The sequence below is a fragment of the Bos grunniens genome, chromosome 12, assembly GCF_055505025.1.
Source record: "Bos grunniens cultivar Pamir isolate PY7600 chromosome 12, Bosgru_T2T1.0, whole genome shotgun sequence".
In the NCBI taxonomy this organism is placed as follows: domain Eukaryota; kingdom Metazoa; phylum Chordata; class Mammalia; order Artiodactyla; family Bovidae; genus Bos; species Bos grunniens.
Window position 1 is genome coordinate 77,740,297 of NC_141176.1, and position 20,285 is coordinate 77,760,581.

At 39.6% G+C, this 20,285-nt stretch overlaps 1 protein-coding gene across 1 annotated transcript in view; it reads right to left on the reverse strand.

The window, feature by feature from the left end:
• LOC147361943 (ATP-binding cassette sub-family C member 4-like) overlaps window positions 1–20,285 on the reverse strand; it is a 211,428-nt gene that overhangs the window by 41,035 nt on the left and 150,108 nt on the right. The window contains exon 25 of the mRNA XM_086328429.1: window positions 18,009–18,164. Coding sequence (XP_086184555.1) covers window positions 18,009–18,164 — 156 coding nt within the window. The remainder of the gene's footprint in view (window positions 1–18,008; window positions 18,165–20,285) is intronic.

The following is a 20,285-nucleotide window of genomic DNA, read 5'->3' on the forward strand; positions in this document are numbered from 1 at the left end:
GTAAATGTTATTAGTCAACTTGATCCATTTTATTCCAGTACTTACAGAATTAAAATGAACAAAATAAAAATTCACTGTAATCTTTAATGATAAGGTTGTAAATGCCTGTTTACAAAAACAGTAACTCTAAAATAATTTTCAGTTATATAAACTGTGCTGCAAAATATCCTCTGGACCATTTAATACTAACAAAAGAAAGTGCTGAGGTGTATCACCTTAAGAAAAACCTGAAGAACAGAAAGGAAAATTTGACTTTTTTCAATGCCTCACTGGTAATACCTGCCTAATAAAAAAGAGAGAGAGAGAGGGGTAGGGAGGGAGGGAGGGAGAGGGAGGGAGAGAGAGAGAGAGAGAGAGAGAGGGAGGGAGAGGGAGAGAGAGAGAGAGGTAGGGAGGGGGAGAGAGAGAGAGAGAGAGAGAGAGGGAGAGAGGGAGAGAGAGAGAGAGAGGGAGAGAGAGAGAGGTAGGGAGAGAGAGAGAGAGGGAGGGAGGGAGGGAGAGAGAGGTAGGGAGGGGGGGAGAGAGAGAGAGGATATAATTATTTGAGGAATAATTATTTATTATTATTTAATAATAATAATAAATTTTTACACCAATAGCACTAGATAAATTGTCAATTCTGGTGTGATACTAGGAAATACCAAAAGCATGATTAGTTGAGGTTTGAAAGGGTTAATAGGTAGGCAGGCAGGGAGGCCAGGGTCTCCAAAGATGGAGAGAAGGCAAAAAGGATCAGTCCTTTGCATAGCAGGGATGTTATGTTGCTATGGGGACTATCTAAAACTAACTTTTTCAACCCTCCAGCTGCTAACTGCTCAGCAAAACAGTATATTTTGCTCAAAGGAATATCCTGTCTTAAGCTATGTTAATGAAACAATGTATCTTTCTTAGAAACCAGCTTTTCAACTATAAAACACTAGTGAAAGAAATCAAAGAGGACACCAATAGATGGAGAAATATACCATGTTCATGGTTTGGAAGAATCAATATAGTGAAAATGAGTATACTACCCAAAGCAATCTATAGATTCAATGCAATCCTTATCAAGCTACCAATGGTATTTTTCACAGAGCTAGAACAAATAATTTCACAATTTGTATGGAAATACAAAAAACCTCGAATAGCCAAAGCAATCTTGAGAAAGAAGAATGGAACTGGAGGAATCAACCTGCCTGACTTCAGGATCTGCTACAAAGTCACAGTCATCAAGACAGTATGGAACTGGCACAAAGACAGAAATATAGATCAATGGAACAAAATAGAAAGCCCAGAGATAAATCCACGCACCTATGGACTCCTTGTCTTTGACAAAGGAGGCAAGAATATACAATGTAGAAAAGACTCTCTCTTTAACAAATGGTGCTGGGAAAACTGGTCAACCACTTGTAAAAGAATGAAATTAGAACACTTTCTAACACCATACACAAAAATAAGCTCAAAATGGATTAAAGATCTAAACGTAAGACCAGGAACTATCAAAATCCTAGAGGAGAACATAGGCAAAACACTCTCTGACATAAATCACAGCAGGATCCTCTATGGCCCACCTCCCAGAATATTGGAAATAAAAGCAAAATAAACAAATGGGACCTAATTAAAATTAAAAGCACCTGCACAACAAAGGAAACTCTAAGCAAGGTGAAAAGACAGCCTTCAGAATGCTATTTTATAGCAAATAAAGCAACTGACAAACAATTAATCTCAAAAATATACAAGCAACTCCTACAGCTCAATTCCAGAAAAATAAATGACCCAATCAAAAAATGGGCCAAAGAACTAAACAGACATTTCTCAAAAGAAGACATATAGATAGCTAACAAACACATGAAAAGATGCTCAACATCACTCATTATCAGAGAAATGCAAATCAAAACCACAATGAGGTACCATTTCATGCCAGTCAAAATGGCTGCAACTCAAAAGTCTACAAGCAATAAATGCTGGAGAGGGTGTGGAAAAAAGGGAACCCTCTTACACTGCTGGTGGGAATGCAAACTAGTACAGCCACTATGGAGAACAGTGTGGAGATTCCTTAAAAAACTGGAAATAGAACTGCCTTATGAGCCAGCAATCCCACTGCTGGGCATACACACCAAGGAAACCAGAATTGAAAAAGACATGTGTACCTCAATGTTCATCACAGCACTGTTTATAATAGCCAGGACATAGAAGCAATCTAGATCTTCATCAGCAGATGGATGGATAAGAAAGCTGTGGTACATATACACAATGGAGTATTACTCAGCCATTAAAAAGAATACATTTGAATCAGTTCTAATGAGGTGGATGAAACTGGAGCCTATTATACAGAGTGAATTAAGCCAGAAAGAAAAACACCAATACAGTATACTAACGCATATATATGGAATTTAGAAAGATGGTAACAATAACCCTGTATGCGAGACAGCAAAAGAGACACAGATGTATAGAACAATCTTTTGGACTCTGTGGGAGAGGGAGAGGGTGGGAAGATTTGGGAGAATGGCATTGAAACATGTATAATATCATATATGAAATGAATCGCCAGTCCAGGTTCAATGCATGACACAGAATGCTTAGGGCTGGTGCACTGGGATGACCCAAAGGGATGGTAAGGGAAGGGAGGTGGGAGGGGGGTTCAGAATGGGGAACACGTGTATACCTGTGGTGGATTCATGTTGATGTGTGGCAAAACCAATACAATATTGTAAAGTAATTAGCCTCCAATTAAAATAAATAAATTATTTTAAAAAATAAAATAATAGAAACCAGCTTTTCTTTAAAAACTACTGTCAGCGGCTTTTTGGATACAATTTATCTCGCCCAGAGACACCTCGGTGGGAGACAGCTCGCCCTCATGCAGATGCTATCTCAGAACATATGTTAGGGAGAGGAGCCTGGTACAGTTCTCTCAGTCAGCCATGAGGTGTTTCTTTTATCTATGATTAGCAGCTCACATATTGCCAAATTCAGACTTAAATTGAGGAAAGTAGGGAAAACCACTAGACCATTCAGGTACAACCTAAATCAAATCCCTTATGATTATACAGTGGAAGTGAGACATACATTTAAGGGACTAGATCTGATAGATAGAGTGCCTGATGAACTATGGACAGAGGTTTGTGACACTGTACAGGAGACAGGGATGAAGACCATCCCCATGGAAAAGAAATGCAAAAAATCAAAATAGCTGTCTGGCGAGGGCTTACAGATAGCTGTGAAAGGAAGAGAAATGAAAAGCAAAGGAGAAAAGGAAAGATATAAGCATCTGAATGCAGAGTCCCAAAGATAGCAAGGAGAGATAAGAAAGCCTTCCTCAGCAATCAATGCAAAGAAATAGAGGAAAACAACAGAATGGGAAAGACTAGAGATCTCTTCAAGAAACTTAGAGATACCAAGGGAACATTTCATACAAAGATGGGCTCGATAAAGGACAGAAATGATATGAACCTAACAGAAGCAGGAGATATTAAGAACAGGTGGCAAGAATACACAGAAGAACTGTACAAAAAAGATCTTCATGACCCAGATAATCACGATGGTGTGATCACTCACCTAGAGCCAGACATCCTGGAATGTGAAGTCAAGTGGGCCTTAGAAAGCATCACTATGAACAAAGCTAGTGGAGGTGATGGAATTCCAGTTGAGCCATTTCAAATCCTGAAAGATGATGCTTTAAAAGTGCTGCACTCAATATGCCAGCAAATTTGGAAAACTCAGCAGTGGCCACAGGACTGGAAAAGGTCAGTTTTCATTCCAATCACAAAGAAAGGAAATGCCAAAGAATGCTAAAACTACCGCACAATTGCACCCATCTCACATGCTAGTAAAGTAATGCTCAAAATTCTCCAAGCCAGGCTTTAGCAGTATGTGAAGCATGAACTTCCAGATGTTCAAGCTGGTTTTAGGAAAGGCAGAGGAACCAGAGATCAAATTGCCAACATCCACTGGATCATCGAAAAAGCTAAAGAGTTCCAAAAAAAAAAATCTATTTCTGCTTTATTGCCTATTCCAAAGCCTTTGACTGTGTGGATCACAATAAACTGTGGAAAATTCTGAAAGAGATGGGAATACCAGACCACCTGACCTGCCTCTTAAGAAACCTATATGCATGTCAGGAAGCAACAGTTACAACTGGACATGGAACAATAGACTGGTTCCAAATAGCAAAAGGAGTACGTCAAGGCTGTATATTGTCACCCTGCTTATTTAACTTATATGCAGAGTATATCATGAGAAACACTGGGCTGGAGGAAGCACAAGCTGGAATCAAGATTGCCAGGAGAAATACCAATAACCTCCGATATGCAGATGATACCACTCTTATGGCAGAAACTGAAGAGGAACTAAAAAGCCTCTTGATGAAAGTGAAAGAGGAGAGGGAAAACGCTGGCTTAAAGCTCAACATTCAGAAAACTAAGATCATGGCATCTGGTCCCATCACTTCATGGGAAATAGATGGGGAAACAGTGGAAACAGTGTCAGAATTTATTTTACGGGGCTCCAAAATCACTGCAAATGGTGACTGCAGCCATGAAATTAAAATATGCTTAGTCCTTGGAAGGAAAGTTATGACCAACCTAGATAGCATATTAAAAAGGAGAGATATTACTTTGCCAACAAATGTCTGTCTAGTCAAGGCTATGGTTTCTCCAGTGGTCATGTATGGATGTGAGAGTTGGACTGTGAAGAAAGCTGGGTGCCGAAGAATTGATGCTTTTGAACTGTGTGGTGTTGGAAAAGACTCTTGAGAGTCCCTTGGATTGCAAAGAGATCCAACCAGCCCATCCTAAAGGAGATCAGTCCTGGGTGTTCTTTGGAAGGAATGACGCTAAAGCTGAAACTCCAGTACTTTGGCCACATTATGGGAACAGTTGACTCATTTTAAAAGACTCTGATGCTGGGAGGGATTGGGGGCAGGAGGAAAAGGGGACGACAGAGGATGAGATGGCTGGATGGCATCACCGACACAATGGACGTGAGTTTGAGTGAACTCCAGGAGTTGGTGATGGACAGGGAGGCCTGGTGTGCTGCAATTCATGGGGTCGCAAAGAGTCAGACACGAGTGAGCGACTGAACTGAACTGAACTCAACTGAACAATATATAATGCCTTGCTAAAGACTAGCAAGGGGGTACTCTCCTAAGCCCTTCCAGTGCCTTTTGCTGGAAGCTTTCTCTATCCCTCTTACGTTAAAAACAAACAAACAAACAAAAAAAACTGCTGCACAAAAGCTCTGAGTGGTCAAAAGTGGTCATCTTTGGTCCTGGATTGCAATTCTCTCCTCTGGAGACCAAGAATACTAGCAAAATTCACAGCTTACAACCATAACCTTTCAGATTTGGCCTCAACGCAGAACTATTAAATAGTTTCGCATTGGCACTGAAGAATAAAGATCAGGATATTTTCTCTGCTGGTAAAACAGTCTTCCCAGGATTTGGAATCTTTCCACATGTGTAAATGAAACGTCTCCACACATGCAAGGAGAATGTCAATTACTGGGGCCTAATGGCAACCCACTCCAGTACTCTTGCCTGGAAAATCCCATGGAAGGAGGAGCCTGGTAGGCTGCAGTCCATGGGGTCACTAAGAATCAGACACAACTGAGTGACTTCACTTTCACTTTCATGCATTGGAGAAGGAAATGGCAACCCACTCCAGTGTTCTTGCCTGGAGAATCCCAGGGACGGTGGAGCCTGATGGGCTGCCATCTATGGGGTTGCAGAGAGTCAGACACGACTGAAGCGACTTAGCAGCAGCAGCAATGGCAACCAACTCCAGTACTCTTGCCTGGAAAATCCCATGGATGGAGGAGCCTGGTAGGCTGCAATCCATGGGATCGTGAAGAGTCAGACATGACTGAGCGATTTCACTTTCACTTTTCGCTTTCATGCATTGGAGAAGGAAATGGCACCCCACTCCAGTATTCTTGCCTGGAGAATCCCAGGGACAGCGGAGCCTAGTGGGCTGCTGTCTATGGTGTCACACAGAGTCGGACACAACTGAAGCGACTTAGCAGCAGCAGCAGCAGCAAGGCTCCTCTTAGGGCTGAAGAATTGATGCTTTTGAACTGTAGTGTTAGAGGAGACTCTTGAGAGTCCCTTAGACTGCAAGATCAAACCAGTCCATCCTAAAGGAAATCAGTCCTGAATATTCATTGGAAGGACTGATGCTGAAGCTGAAACTCCAATACTTTTGCCACCTGATGTGAAGATCTGACTCCTTGGAAAAGATCCTGATTGTGGGAAGGATTGAAGGCAAGGGGAGAAGGAGATGACAGAGGATGAGATGGTTGGATGACATCACCAACTCGATGGACATGAGTTTGAGCAAGTTCTGGGAGTTGGTGATGGACAGGGAAGCCTGGCGTGCTGCAGTCCATGGGGTCACAAAGAGTCAGACACAACTGAGTGACTGAACTGAAGTGAAGGCTCCTCTGTCCGTGTAGAGATCACCTTTAAGTCTGCATCAGCTGGTCCCCACTTCTCCACCTGTGTGTCAGATGACCTGCCTCACAGAACCTCATTATTGACTGCAAGGTCAGGATGACTTGAAACCTACTGTGACCTGTGTCATAATAAAATTATTTTAATTTAAATAGTTCTTCTTATTTATCTACTTTGGGAGGAGCCACAAGTAAATTACTCTGGAAATAAAATGTCTTTCTGGGTTTCAGGAGAGAATATTATACATAAGCTCATGTAAGCCATTTAAGATTTCTTCTGGAAGGCTCTAATAAGCCAGGCCACAGAATATGCACAGCAAAAAGAGTGAAATTGGCTCCTTTCAGTGAAGAGTGCAGAACAAAGGGATACACTCATGTGGGAACAAGAGGAAATCTGAGTCTTCCACAAGTGCTCGGAACTGCTTGGAATCGCCAGCCTCAAATTGCACTGTTTCTCCTCAACTCATAAAAGCCTCAGAAGAAATATGAAGAAGACAGACATTTCTTTTCCCTAGCCATGAAGAAGAATGACACTCAGCCTCTTCTACCTTCCCTCCCTGTTGTCTTTGTTTCAAGTCTGGTGAGAGAGAAATGAATGCAGAAAACACACTGTGTGCCACCAAAAAAAGATGCATCCCTAAGCAAAATCTAAAATTAGTGTACGCCCGTGGTGGATTCATGTTGATGTGTGGCAGAACCAATACAATATTGTAAAGTAATTAGCCTCCGATTAAAATAAATAAATTTAAGTTAAAAAAAAAGACATTTAACTTTAACCTTCATTTGCAGAAGGTTGATTAAGTGGCTGATACACCCCCAAAAAGCAATGAAAATCAGTGGCCATGTGACATGTCAAAATTAGTGACTTGAACTGAAAAATCCTGAGACCAAATTTAAGGTTTCTTTAAAACTTGAATTTAGGGTCAAAGAATAAACAACCATCTAAGCATGGTAAGAGTTCCTGATCAGAGGAATACCATTCTGCCTCAGATCTAAACAACAACAACAAGAACAAGTTATTACTCTTTCTAATTTTCAACTCTAAGATTCTAACAAGCCATATTTCTCTTCTTTTAGCTACTTACATGAGGTTTACACAAATGACATGGCCAAGCAAGGGGAGGCTGGTGCCCAATATTCATCCCTCTCCTCTGACTCTCCTCTGCTTTCCCTCATGAATCTAAACTATGGACAGGATTCTGCTCTGGGCTCAAGATGCGAGACTCTTTGAGAACTAGTGTTTGAGGAGATAAAGGGACTGAAAGAGACCACCTAAAGGAACCAGCTTTGTACCCAACCAGGAGAAGAGAGACCAGACATTTTTGCTTATAACTACAAGAATGTTTCTTTGCCAATCATAGCTTATGTGACCTGAACATATTTTCCTTCAGGCTCCTTTCAAAGGGCAAATTCACATCCCATAAGAGGTCTAGGGTTTGATAAAGTGCCATCTGGTTTTCAAAGTACACTCTATAGAGGTGTTACCTATGCTAATTTATGAAAAAAATTAAATTGCTTTGTTTTTAAAAGGTGGATGGTTGCTCAGTGGTAAAGAATCCACCTGCCAGTGCAGGAGAGCATTTGATCCCTGTGTGGGGAAGATACCCTGGAGAAGGAAATGGCAGTATTCTTGCTTGGGAAATCTCATGGACAGAGGAGTCTACCCTGCCACAGCCCATGGGGTCACAAAGAGCTGGACATGACTGAGTGACTGAACAACAACAACAACACATTAACACATTTGGTGGTTCCAGAGAACAGGCATAAAGACCCCACTCAAAGTTCAATCAGGGGGACTTCCCTGGTGGTCCAGTGGTTAAGACTTCACCTTCCAATGCAGGGGTTGCTGGTCTGATCTCTGGTGAGGGAGTTAAGATTCCATCTGCCTTGTGGCCAAAACCAAGAACATGAAGTAGAAACAATATAGCAACAAATTTAATAAAGACTTAAAAAAATTTTCAGTCAATAAAGACTTAAAAAAAATTTCAATTTCAATTGAAATTAGTTTGTAATAAGGGTCTATTTTGTAATCAGAGTCTCTCTCTATTTTCACCTCCCTCACCTTCTCTTTCTGGAGAAGGGAAAGTCTATCCACTCCAGTCTTCTGGCCTGGAGAATTCCATGGACTGCATAGTCTATGGGATCACAAAGAGTCAGACACAACTGAGTGATTTTCACTTCACCTTCTCTTTAGGAAACTCCTTGAAGCAGACAAAGCTCATCAAAGACTAGGAGACTAAAATTGGCTTCTTTGCAGCAGAGGAAGTCCCTGACTTCTGAGCCCCTGACCAACATCTGCAGCTGCTTCATGCTGAGCTTTAAACCGAGCCCCTAGACACTCTGTAGGCCCTAAAAAGATTCTGCTAATTATCACCAAACCACTGCTGATTGTCACACACTTTGGGGGAAAAAAAATTGTTTCAGCATTTTCCCATTGCAATATGTGCTCTCACTTAAGTCTACACTGTCAGTCTAAAAGGATCTATTTGGCTAAGTATGCGGGATTACTTAGAATTATTAGATGGAAGAACATAATTTAGAAAATAAGAATATTTCTCTTTGTTATGACATGCCAAATGTATATTTCCCAAAAATCAGCACAACTTTAATGAAAACGTATTGAATGAAAATAATGGTTTATAAAAGTAGTAACTGATTGAAGCTCTATTTTGCTTGAAATCAGCAGGCCATTTGTGAACAATATTTATTTGAATATGTGAATGTGTTTTATGCGTGGTGTTCACTTTGGTTTCTACTCATTCTTCTTTCATCACTCACCAGATAAAAGCTAATAAAACTGCTCACTGCTGCTGCTGCTGCTGCTGCTTAGTCGCTTCAGTCATGTCCGACTCTGTGTGACCCCATAAACGGCAGCCCACCAGGCTCCCCCGTCCCTGGGATTCTCTAGGCAAGAACACTGGAGTGGGTTGCCATTTCCTTCTCCGATGCATGAAAGTAAGAAATGAAAGTGAAGTCGCTCAGTCGTGTCCGACTCCCAGCGACCCCATGGACTGCAGCCTTCCAGGCTCCTCCGTCCATGGGATTTTCCAGGCAAGAGTACTGGAGTGGGATGCCATTGCCTTCTCTGTAACTGCTCACAGTAGACACATACTGCAAGGGCAGATAAGGTCAAATTAATGATTTTTTTTTTTTTTTTTGCAGCACCACGCAGCTTGTTGGATCCGAGTTTCCCAATCAGGGATTGAACCAGGGCCACAGCAGTGAGAGCACAGACTTCTAACCACTAGAGCACCTGGGAATTCCCAATGACCATTTCTCAGATATTATTTAAAGTACCCACCTCTAAGTAATCATGAAAATAAACTAATTTCATAAATAAGTGTACAAATGTTTACACTGAAGGACACGACAGTATAGAGATTTATGGTAGTGTTAGGGGAAGCACACTGATTGAAACCGCCTACCCTGGCCAGGCACCATAGTAACCATTTGCATGAGGTCCTGGTAAGGAACACTAAGCCACCACCAACCAGACGAGTTTGGGAAAGGTTAAAAGGAGACACCACATGTCCTCCAACCACCTCTCAGAATCCTTCTCTCTGGCATCCATCTTGGCTGAACAAGGCGTGCACCACCAGGAAGGACTCTGAGTCAGAATGATTGCCTAAAGACAACCCTGAAACTAATCCTGTCACCTTAAAACCTGAGACTGCAAGCCACATGGCAGAGCTGTTCTCCTAGGTTCCCTTACCCTACTGCTTTCCATCCAGGCGCCCTTTCCCAATAAAATATCTTGCTTTCTCAGCACATGTGTCTCCTCAGACAATTCACTTCCGAGTGTTAGACAAGAGCCCAGTTTCAGGCCCTGGAAGGGGTCTGCCTTCCTGCAACAGTAGGACATACAACCTTCATGTAAATATACACTACATTTATTGGCCCATGTATATTTTTTTGTGAAAGTACAAATAACCCTCAATTAATAAGAGTTGGCTGGCACAACAGTCAGGAAAACATGCTTATTCAGTGTAACAATTTAAATGAAACAGTTTCCAAACTATTTTTTCATCATGGTTTAAAGATTATACTTTTTAAAATGTAATTCACTGTGTCATATTCAGTATTGATTTTTTCCTTTGTTACAAACATAACACAAGGTCATTTTAGGTGTGTGACTCAAAAATAGCCACTCTGAATCAGAGCATTTAGGGCAGTAAATTGATAAACCTTCAACACAACTGCAGACTGAAAACTGCAGTCTTACTGGACCTTTGTATATGCTGATGGAAGAAAGACTATAAACTATGTTGAAAAAAAACTCTACCCACTAACTGAAGCTTAAAATGACCCAGGACCAAGACAAAAACCATACAAGTGGTTACAAACGAGGCAGGTAAAGCACAGTCTTTATCCTCATCATTTCAATCCCAAAGCAAGAACCTGCCCTCAGCTAAAGTATACAAAGAGTAGCTACTGCTAATGTTTCCCCAAGTCCTAAGGGCTATGTTCTCATTTCTAATCTGGGTACCTTTCTAAGGAGCAGCTCATCTCTCTGTTTCAAGCAAAAGAGAATAGCCTAAAATCACTTTAAATCTTGGTTTCCCCCAACAACCTTTCATTTTTAATCCTGTAGCCTCTCAATGAACTGGTTATCATCCATATTCAGAAGAAAAGCACACTGTTAACTAACAAAGGAAATCTAATTTAAGCCTTATAAAATCCTCAAGAGCTCCAGAGAACAGTTCCAGGGATTTTTAACTAAGATTTCAGTGTTGGAAACAAAGGGCAAACTGCATTAGGCTAGAATCTAGTTGTATTTCTTTACTAGTAACAACACATCTACCTCTTCTCTTTTTGAGATTTGTTCTTAACAACAACAAAAAACAGAAAGAAAACCAGGTTTTCTTTCCTGGTTTTCCAGGACCAAGACAAAAACCATACAAGTGATAACAAATAAGGGAGATAAAGCACAATCTTTATCCTCATCATTTCAGTCCCAAAGCAAGAAACTGCCCTCCACTAAAGTATATCAAGAATATATCAGAGAAGTCAGAACAGCTCTGGTTCACCTTCTTCAATGACTGAAGAAAACTCAGGGAATGGAAATACCAAAGAGCAGAATGGGCTGTGTAAAAAATACTTAGCTTTTGCTTTGATTTAAAAGAAAAAAAAATCTACCAAATATAAAAATGAATCTATTTAACTATGATAAAGATGCTGTTGATCTGTGCCAACCTTTAGGCTACAATCATCAATATTGAATTCACAGGCACTCTCTTTTCAATTGAAAACATATTCTTTGTGCCATAACACATAGCATAAAGGGTTCTATGTGTAGAGTATCATCCAAAGAAGTTTTGAAATTCATTTTCCAGATCCTTTCAGATAAGCAGCTACTCCCTGAATATAATCTCACCTTGGTGTTCTTTCTGGGGAATATACTTAACTACTTCACATTCTAGCACAAAGGATGCACAGACTTCAGCTACCTGTTCCACTTAAGGAAATTATCTAAGAAGTACTTTCATATTTTGCTTTTCCTGGAATTTTGAACACAAATTGAGGAGTACCTTCCTAAGATTATATAGTATTTGTCTTTGAAAGTTTCCCCTAGGACTTCAGGATGGATGGTCTATGTCACCACTCCCCTGCCTCTGGTTCCTAGGCAAGTCCTTATTGCTATCACATCTCCCCACTTCTGACCTGTTCATGTTGGGGTCCATAGTGATGGGTGAGAGAGAGACCACCCTGAAATCTGCTGCTGATCACAGGATCACAGGGCAGAGGGAGTCAGGGAAGATTATGCAGACCTGGATCACCTAAGTGGGGCAACTCAAAGAAATAGCACTAGGCTCCCCCTTGGCAGAGCCTGAGCTCAGCTTCCTAGGACTCCTAAATCAAGGTGTTGAGAAAACAAGCATCACTGCTTCCTATTTGTTTGGGGAAAGAGGATTCTAAGTTTTCTGCTCTGAGACAAGTAACTTCAAGTAAACACAGTATCAAATTTTCTCCTGCTGGATTCTGGAGTTGGGAACCTCTCTAAATTATAAAGTCCAGGCTTTGCCCCATGGTAAGTTAAGTTTTGAGTGCTTCAGTTTTAAAATCTGTAAGATGAGGATAACCATAGAACTCTTGTGAGCAAAAAGTGGGAGATGGTAAGAGGATAAAACATGTTAAAGTGAAAATCACTGAGTTGTATCCAACTCTTTGTGACCCCATGGACTATACAGTTCATGGAATTCTCCAGGCCAGAATACTGGAGTGAGTAGCCTTTCCCTTCTCCAGGGGATCTTCCCAACCTAGGGATAGAACCCAGGTCTCCCACACTGCAGCCATATTATTTACCAACCATGAACCAGGGAACATGTTAAAACATGTTAGTTCAGTACAGTTCAGTCACTCAGTCCTGTCCAACTCTTTGTGACCCCATGGACTGCATCACACCAGGCTTCCCTGTCTATCACCAACTCCCAGAGCTAAGGATTCCACAAATGTTAGGGATTATTATTAATACTTGTGTAACTTGTCAGGGCCTGCAACAAACACTAGAGCAACATAAATGAGACACAGAGGTCCTGTCCTCAAGGAGAGGGAGAAAATAGTCAAGAATGTGGGGAGGGCAAAAAAATGCCAGAAATCTTCATGGAGGGCTGGGAAGTATGAGTGGGTACAGAGTAGGGGGCTGGAAAGAACGTTATGGGACGGGAGTCAGATATCAAAAGATAAAAAGGAAATGATATTCTCTCCTGTTGTTTCTTATTGGAAAGACAGATTTTTCTGTCTTGCCTTTCCCTAAAACTCCTATTTTGCTAATCTGTTTTCCCTTCACTCCTTAAATTTATATAAACAATGCGCTTTAAAGAAAATCACCCAAAACCACAAAAATATAAACAGAAATTAAACAGCAAAATCAGTACAGAATGCGTTACTCTTTCTACTTAACTAGAAGTTATTGGAAAGGTCAATGCCCTGATCCTTAAGGATAGTAATAGCTACTACTGACTGAGGATTCCTAAGAACTAGAAATGGCCACAACTGTTGTCTTATCCAGTTATATCTTCACAACAAATCTGTGCAGCAGTAATTTCTAGAACTGGTTTAAGGACCAGGACTATGAACCTTAGAAGCTGAATGACTTCATCAAGGCCCCATAGTCAGATGGGGCAGAGTAGAAATAAAAATGTGGGTCATGTTGGTACTTGGTCTCCACTCTTAAACATTCAATCACTGGCTGCCTCCTGAATGACTTCCTTGGACCATTTACACATTGCAGGATCTCTTCAGATTCTTTCTCTTGAGTCAACCAATACTGTGCATTGGAGTGAATATAAAGTGCATATAAAGTGAAACAAAAATAAATAAAGGTTCTGTGTTTACAATGGTTGGCGATTATTATCTACATGGATACAAAGCTTAATAATGTTCTGTAAGCAAACTCTCTGAGTGTGTACATAAAGCAGGCACAAAGGTAGAATGGAAACTGATAGAGCAAATCCAAAACCTGGTGATGTCAAGGGATGTTTAGTCTTTGCTCAGATGTACTGCCAAAACATTACATGCAGAGCCAAGAATCATCCAGTGTTATATCTTTATATAGAGAGTACTTTTACCTACACAAGCACACAACCTTTTCTTATCAAGAAGCATTAACAGGGCACATTTATAGATACTTTCATCCATGGACATAAAAGTAATTTGCAGACATACTAATTATTTCTAAAACTAATTTCATCTGGCCCATTTCAGAGATGGGTACAATCAAAACATAAATCTTGGGAATTTAACTTCATTTTTCTCTTGTTATTCTTCAGTCATGCAGTCATGTCTGATTCTGCCACCCCATGGACTGCAGCATGCCATCTTTCCCTGTCCTTCACCATCGCCCAGAGTTTGCTCAAACTCCACTGAGTCAGTGATGTTATCCAAACATCTCATCCTCTGTTGTCTCCTTCTCCTCCTGTCTTCAATCTTTCTCAGCATCAAGGTCTTTTCCAATGAGCCAGCTTTTTGCATTCAGTAGCCAAAGTACTATAGCTTCAGCTTCAGCATTAGTCCTTCCAATGAATACTCAGGACTGATTGCCTTTAGGATTGACTGATTTGATCTCCTTGCTGTTCGAGGGACTCTCAACAGTCTTCTCTACCTCCATAGTTGGAAGGCATTAGTTATTTGGTGCTCAGCGTTTTTTGCTGTCCAGCTCTCACATCCATACATGACTACTGGAGAAATTAGAGCTTTGACTACACAGACCTTTGTAGGCAAAATAATGCCTCTGCTTTTTAATATGCTGTCTAGGTTAGTCATAGCTTTTCTTCCAAGGAGCAAACTTCTTTTAATTTCATGGCTGCTGTCACCATCTGCAGTGATTTTGGAGCCCAAAAAACTAAAGTCTGTCACTGTTTCCATTGTTTCCTTATCTATTTGCCATGAAGTGATGGGACCAGATGCCATGATCTTTGTTTTTTGAATGTTGAGTTTTAGGCCAGCTTTTTCACTCTCCTCTTTCACTTTCACTCTTGCCTTCATCAAGAGGCTCTTATAGTTCCTCTTCACTTTCTACCATAAGGGTGGTATCACCTGCATATCAGAGTTTATTGATATTTCTCCTAGCAACCTTGATGTCAGCTTGTGCTTCATCCAGTCTGGCATTTCACATGATGTACCCTGTATATAAGTTAAATAAGCAGGGTGACAATATACAGCCTTGACATACTCCTTTTCCTATTTGGAACCAGTCTGTTGTTCCATGTCCAGTTCTAGCTGTTGCTTCTGGACCTGCATATAGGTTTCTCAGGTGGCAGGTAAGGTGGCCTGGCATTCCCATCTCCTTTAGAATTTTCCACAGTTAGTTGTGATCTACACAGTCTTTAGTATTGTCAGTGAAGCAGATGTTTCCCTGGAATTCTCTTGCTTTCTCTATGACCCAATGGATGTTAGCAATTTGATCTCTGGTTACTCCGCACTTTCTAAATCCAGTTTGGACATATAGAAGATTTTGGTTCACATACTGTTGAAGCCTAGCTTGAAGGGTTTTGAGAATTATTTTGCTAGCATGTGAAACGAGTAAAATTGTGCATTAGTTTGAACATTTCTTGGCATTGCCCTTCTTTGTGATTAGAATGAAAACTGACCTTTTCCAGTCCTGTGGCCACTGCTGAGTTTCCAAATTTGCTGGCATATTGAGTGCCACGCTTTTACAGCATCATCTTTGAGGCTCTGATATAGCTCAGCTGGAATTCCATCACCTCCACTACTTTTTTTCATAGTGATTCTTCCTAATGCCCACTTGACTTCACACTTTAGGATGTCTGGCTCTAGGTGAGTGATCATACCATCACAATTATCCAGGTCATTTAGGTCTTTTTTGTATAGTTCTTCTGTGTATTCTTGCCACCTCTTCTTAATATCTTTTGCTTCTGTTAGGTCCATATCATTTCTGTCCTTTATTGTGCCTATCTTTGCATGAAATATTCCCCTGGTATCTCTAATTTTCTTGAAGAGATATCTAGTATTTCCCATTCTGTTGTTTTCCTCTATTTCTTTGCACTGTATTCTTAAAAAGGCTCTCTTATCTCTCCTTGCTGTCCTCTGGAACTCTGCAATCAAATGGGTATATCTTTCCTTTTCTCCTTTGCCTTTAGCTTCTCTTCTTTTCTCAGTTATTTGTAAGACCTCTTCTGACAACCATTTTGCTTTTTTGTATTTCTTTTTCCTGTGCATGGTTTTGATCATCCATTATTTCCTACTATAATCACTAAGTTATGAATCTAATACCCAGTATCAATTCAGTCGCTCACTCGTGTCCGACTCTTTGCGACCCCATTAACCGCAACATGCCAGGCCTCCCTGTCCATCACCAACTTCCAGAGTTTACCCAAACTCATGTCCATTGAGTAGGTGATGCCATCCAACCATCTCATCATCTGTCGTCCCCTTCTCATCCGCCCTTCAAACTTTCTGAACATCAGGGTCTTTTCAAAAGAGTCAGATCTTCGCATCTGGGGGCCAAAATATTGGAGTTTCAGCTTCTTTTTTTACTTTTTTTAATTTAATTTTTTAACTTTATAATATTGTATTGGTTTTGCCATATATCAACATGAATCCACCATGGGTGTACACATGTTTCACATCCTGAACCCCTCTCCCACCTCCCTCCCCATACCATCCCTCTGGGTCATCAGTCCTTCCAATGAACACCCAGGACTGATCTTTAGGATGCACTGGTTGGATCTCCTTGCAGTCCAAGGGACTCCCAAGAGTCTTCTCCAACACCACAGTTCAAAAGCATCAATTCTTCTATGCTCAGCTTTCTTTATAGTCCAACTCTCACATCCATACATGACTACTGGAAAAACCATAGCCTTGAATAGTATTGACAAGTATGGACCTTTACTGACAAAGTAATGTCTCTGCTTTTTAATATGCTGTCTAGGTTGGTCATAACTTTCCTTCTAAGGAGTAAGCATCTTTTAATTTCATGGCTGCAATCACCATCTACAGTGATTTTGGAGCCCCAAATAATAAAGTCAGTCACTGTTTCCACCGTTTCCCCATCTATTTGCCACAGTTAGAACTGGACATGGAAAATAAAGACTGGTTCTAAATCAGGAAAGGAGTACGTCAAGGCTGTATATTGTCATCCTGCTTATATAACTTATATGCAGAGTACATTATGCAAAAGGCAGGGCTGGATGAAGCACAAGCTGGAATCAAGATTTCCAGGAGAAATATCAGTCACCTCAGATATGCAGATGACACCACCCTTATGGCAGAAATTGAAGATGAACTAAAGAGCCTTTTGATGAAAGTGAAAGAGGAGAGTGACAAAGTTGACTTAAAACTCAACATTCAGAAAACTAAGATCATGGCTTCTAGTCCCCAAACAGATGGGGAAACAATGGAAACAGTGACAGATTTTATCTTTTGGGGCTCCAAATTCACTGCAGATAATGACTACAGCCATGAAATTAAAAGACACTTGCTCCTTTGAACAAAAGTTATGACCAACCTAGACAGCATATTAAAAAGCAGAGACATTGCTTTGCCAACATAGGTCTGTTCTGTATAGTCAAAGCTATGGTTTTCCAGTAGTCATGTATGGATGTGAGACTGGGAAAGACTGAAGGCAGGAAAAGAAGGGATGACAGAAGATGAGATGGGTGGATGGCATCACCAACTCGATGGATATGAGTTTGACCAAGCTCTGGGAGTTGATGATGGACAGGGAAGCCTGGCATATAGCAGTCCATAGGGTCACAAAGAGTCAGACATAACTGGGTGACTGAACTGAACTGAAAACTGAAATAAATCATAATGGAAAAGAATATGAAAATGTATATATATATATGTATATACATATATGGATATGTCAACTGAATCACTTTGCTATACACCAGAAACTAACACAACATTGTACATCAACTATATTTCAATGTAAAATAATTAAAACAAAATCTTGTATGTGATGAGAATATCTGTTGAAAATATGCTGCTAAAAATATGCTCTATTGGGGGCAAAAGGATTAACATTTTCATCCAATTTGAAAACAAACAAAAATCAAATTAAAATCAATCAAACTTAGGTGCCTTTATAAAAAGAACACATGAGAATGCTCTGATGTGCAAACCTGTAATATGATTGACATTTTCTTCCTTAAATTGTGAAGTCCAGCATCTCCTATCCAACAACGATCAACCCAAAGTGAGCCTTGGGGTTCTGACAATCGAAAAACTGCAGAAAAAATAGAACTTTTTCCAGCTCCTGTTCTTCCCACAATGCCAACCTGTAATGAGATCCAGAAGGGATTAAGAATTAAAAACATGCAACAAACCTAGGAGAAACCCTGCCAGTTGAGGAAGAATTTTAAAAGTTCTACATAGAATGTAGTCTAAACATTTCTCAGTCATGGCAACTGTTGAAATTTGGGGCCAGATAATTCATTATTGGGGCATAATTAATTATAGTTGGTTTTGTCTGGATATATGCCCAATATCCTGCATATTGTAGGATTTTCAGTAGTATGTCAGAGCCTAACCACTAGAAACCAGAAACATTCCCCACATTGTGGCAATCAAAAATGTCAGACATTGACAAATGTCCCCTAATTGAGACCCCATGATTCAAAGAAGAGTTAAAAATAACAGAGTCAATCTATAGGCAGTGAAAAGCCAGCAGTTTCCTAAGTGATTCATAAAAATTAAGTTTAAATTATCTTTATTCCTAATGCTGGGTATTTCTATATTGAGAATTATGTGGATAATTTTACAGCAGTGTGAACAAGTCAGAAGTGTTATACACAAATAACTATTCATTTTCTGAGGGTTCTATTATTTGAGAGGAATTTTTTTGATAGACAAACTAAGGCACTTCCTAACATTAAATACCTTAATTATGTTCTGTCCTTGAATAAAACATCTTACAATTGTAAAACGCAGGTCTCACTGTCTTAATGGGCAGCAGCCAATAGGCAAAATTCACATACTGAGATTAATAATACAATTAACATTTGCTATTTATATGGAGCCTTTCATCTCAGCACTTCAAAAGGAATTTTAAAAACCAGTTGATACCTACAATCATATCTTAGAAAGACACATGTGAAGTGTCAGTCTATTTATTAAAACCAAAACAAAGAGAAATTAAGTGCACTAACAGTATATTCAAAAATAAACATAAAGCATAGACAGAGGAGCCTGGCAGACTATGATCCATGAGGTGGCAAAGAGTCAGACAGACTAAGCAGGTATAAGATACAAGAAAGCAGGTAAAATGCTGGTAAGGAATGAAACTGTGTTGCAAAAGCTAGCTTTTAGCTGACTACATTCAAGCATGTATGCAGAAACTGGCTTTTTAAATTTTTTTTTAAATCAATGAGTTTGCCCAACTGATGAATCCTGGTGGAAGCTTCCCAAGAGATAATTTCATTTCTATTTAAGAATCTGGAATCAGTGAGGGATGTAAGATATGCTTTCAATCATTTGTAAGTTAATTCAGTAAATTTTAAAAACTCAAGCCTTTAAACAGGGAAGTTAGAATTTTCTGAGGACAGATTATATGTTGGGAATCTCACATATAATCTGTAAAATCAATAATGACATTAAGAAGAGAATTTATTGAGATTAAATATTGACTGAGGGACTAACAAACACACACATAAGAATAGGGGCTTCACTTCACAATGGACAAAGAATTAATCTCAAAAATATACAAGAAACTCCTGCAGCTCAGTTCCAGAAAAATAAACGACCCAATCAAAAAGGGCCAAAGAACTAAATAGACATTTCTACAAAGAAGACATACAGATGGCTAACAAACACATAAAAAGATGTTCAACATCACTCATTATCAGAGAAATGCAAATCAAAACCACAATGAGGTACCATTTCACGCCAGTCAGAATGGCTGCTATCCAAAATTCTTTTTTTTTTTTTAGTATGATTATATTTTAATACACAACCAAAATACAAAACACCACAGTAAATTGACAGCAATAAAATATGGTATTTCATTTGCACTACACTAAGACATTGATATACCAAGGAAAATGAAAGGAAAAAAAAAAAAACAGAGCAAAATGAAATAATGCAAGAGACTGTAAGGATTAAGCATATATGAAGATGACAGACTGAACAGTTACAGAAGAAAGGCAATTTCTTTGTAACATCATATTGCCAAAAAATAAAAATGTAACATTTACACAGTTTTAGGAAATATATCCACATAAACACTTGTAGATAAGATTGATGAAATCCTGTCTATATAATACAGGAAAATCTATTTTACTTTGGACTCGAAACTATAAATTTTGGGTATCCTTAGTCTTCAGTTTCATTGGAATTATTTCAACAAATTAGTTGGATAAATTTACAATTTATATATAAACAACGCTTACTGCATAGAAAAA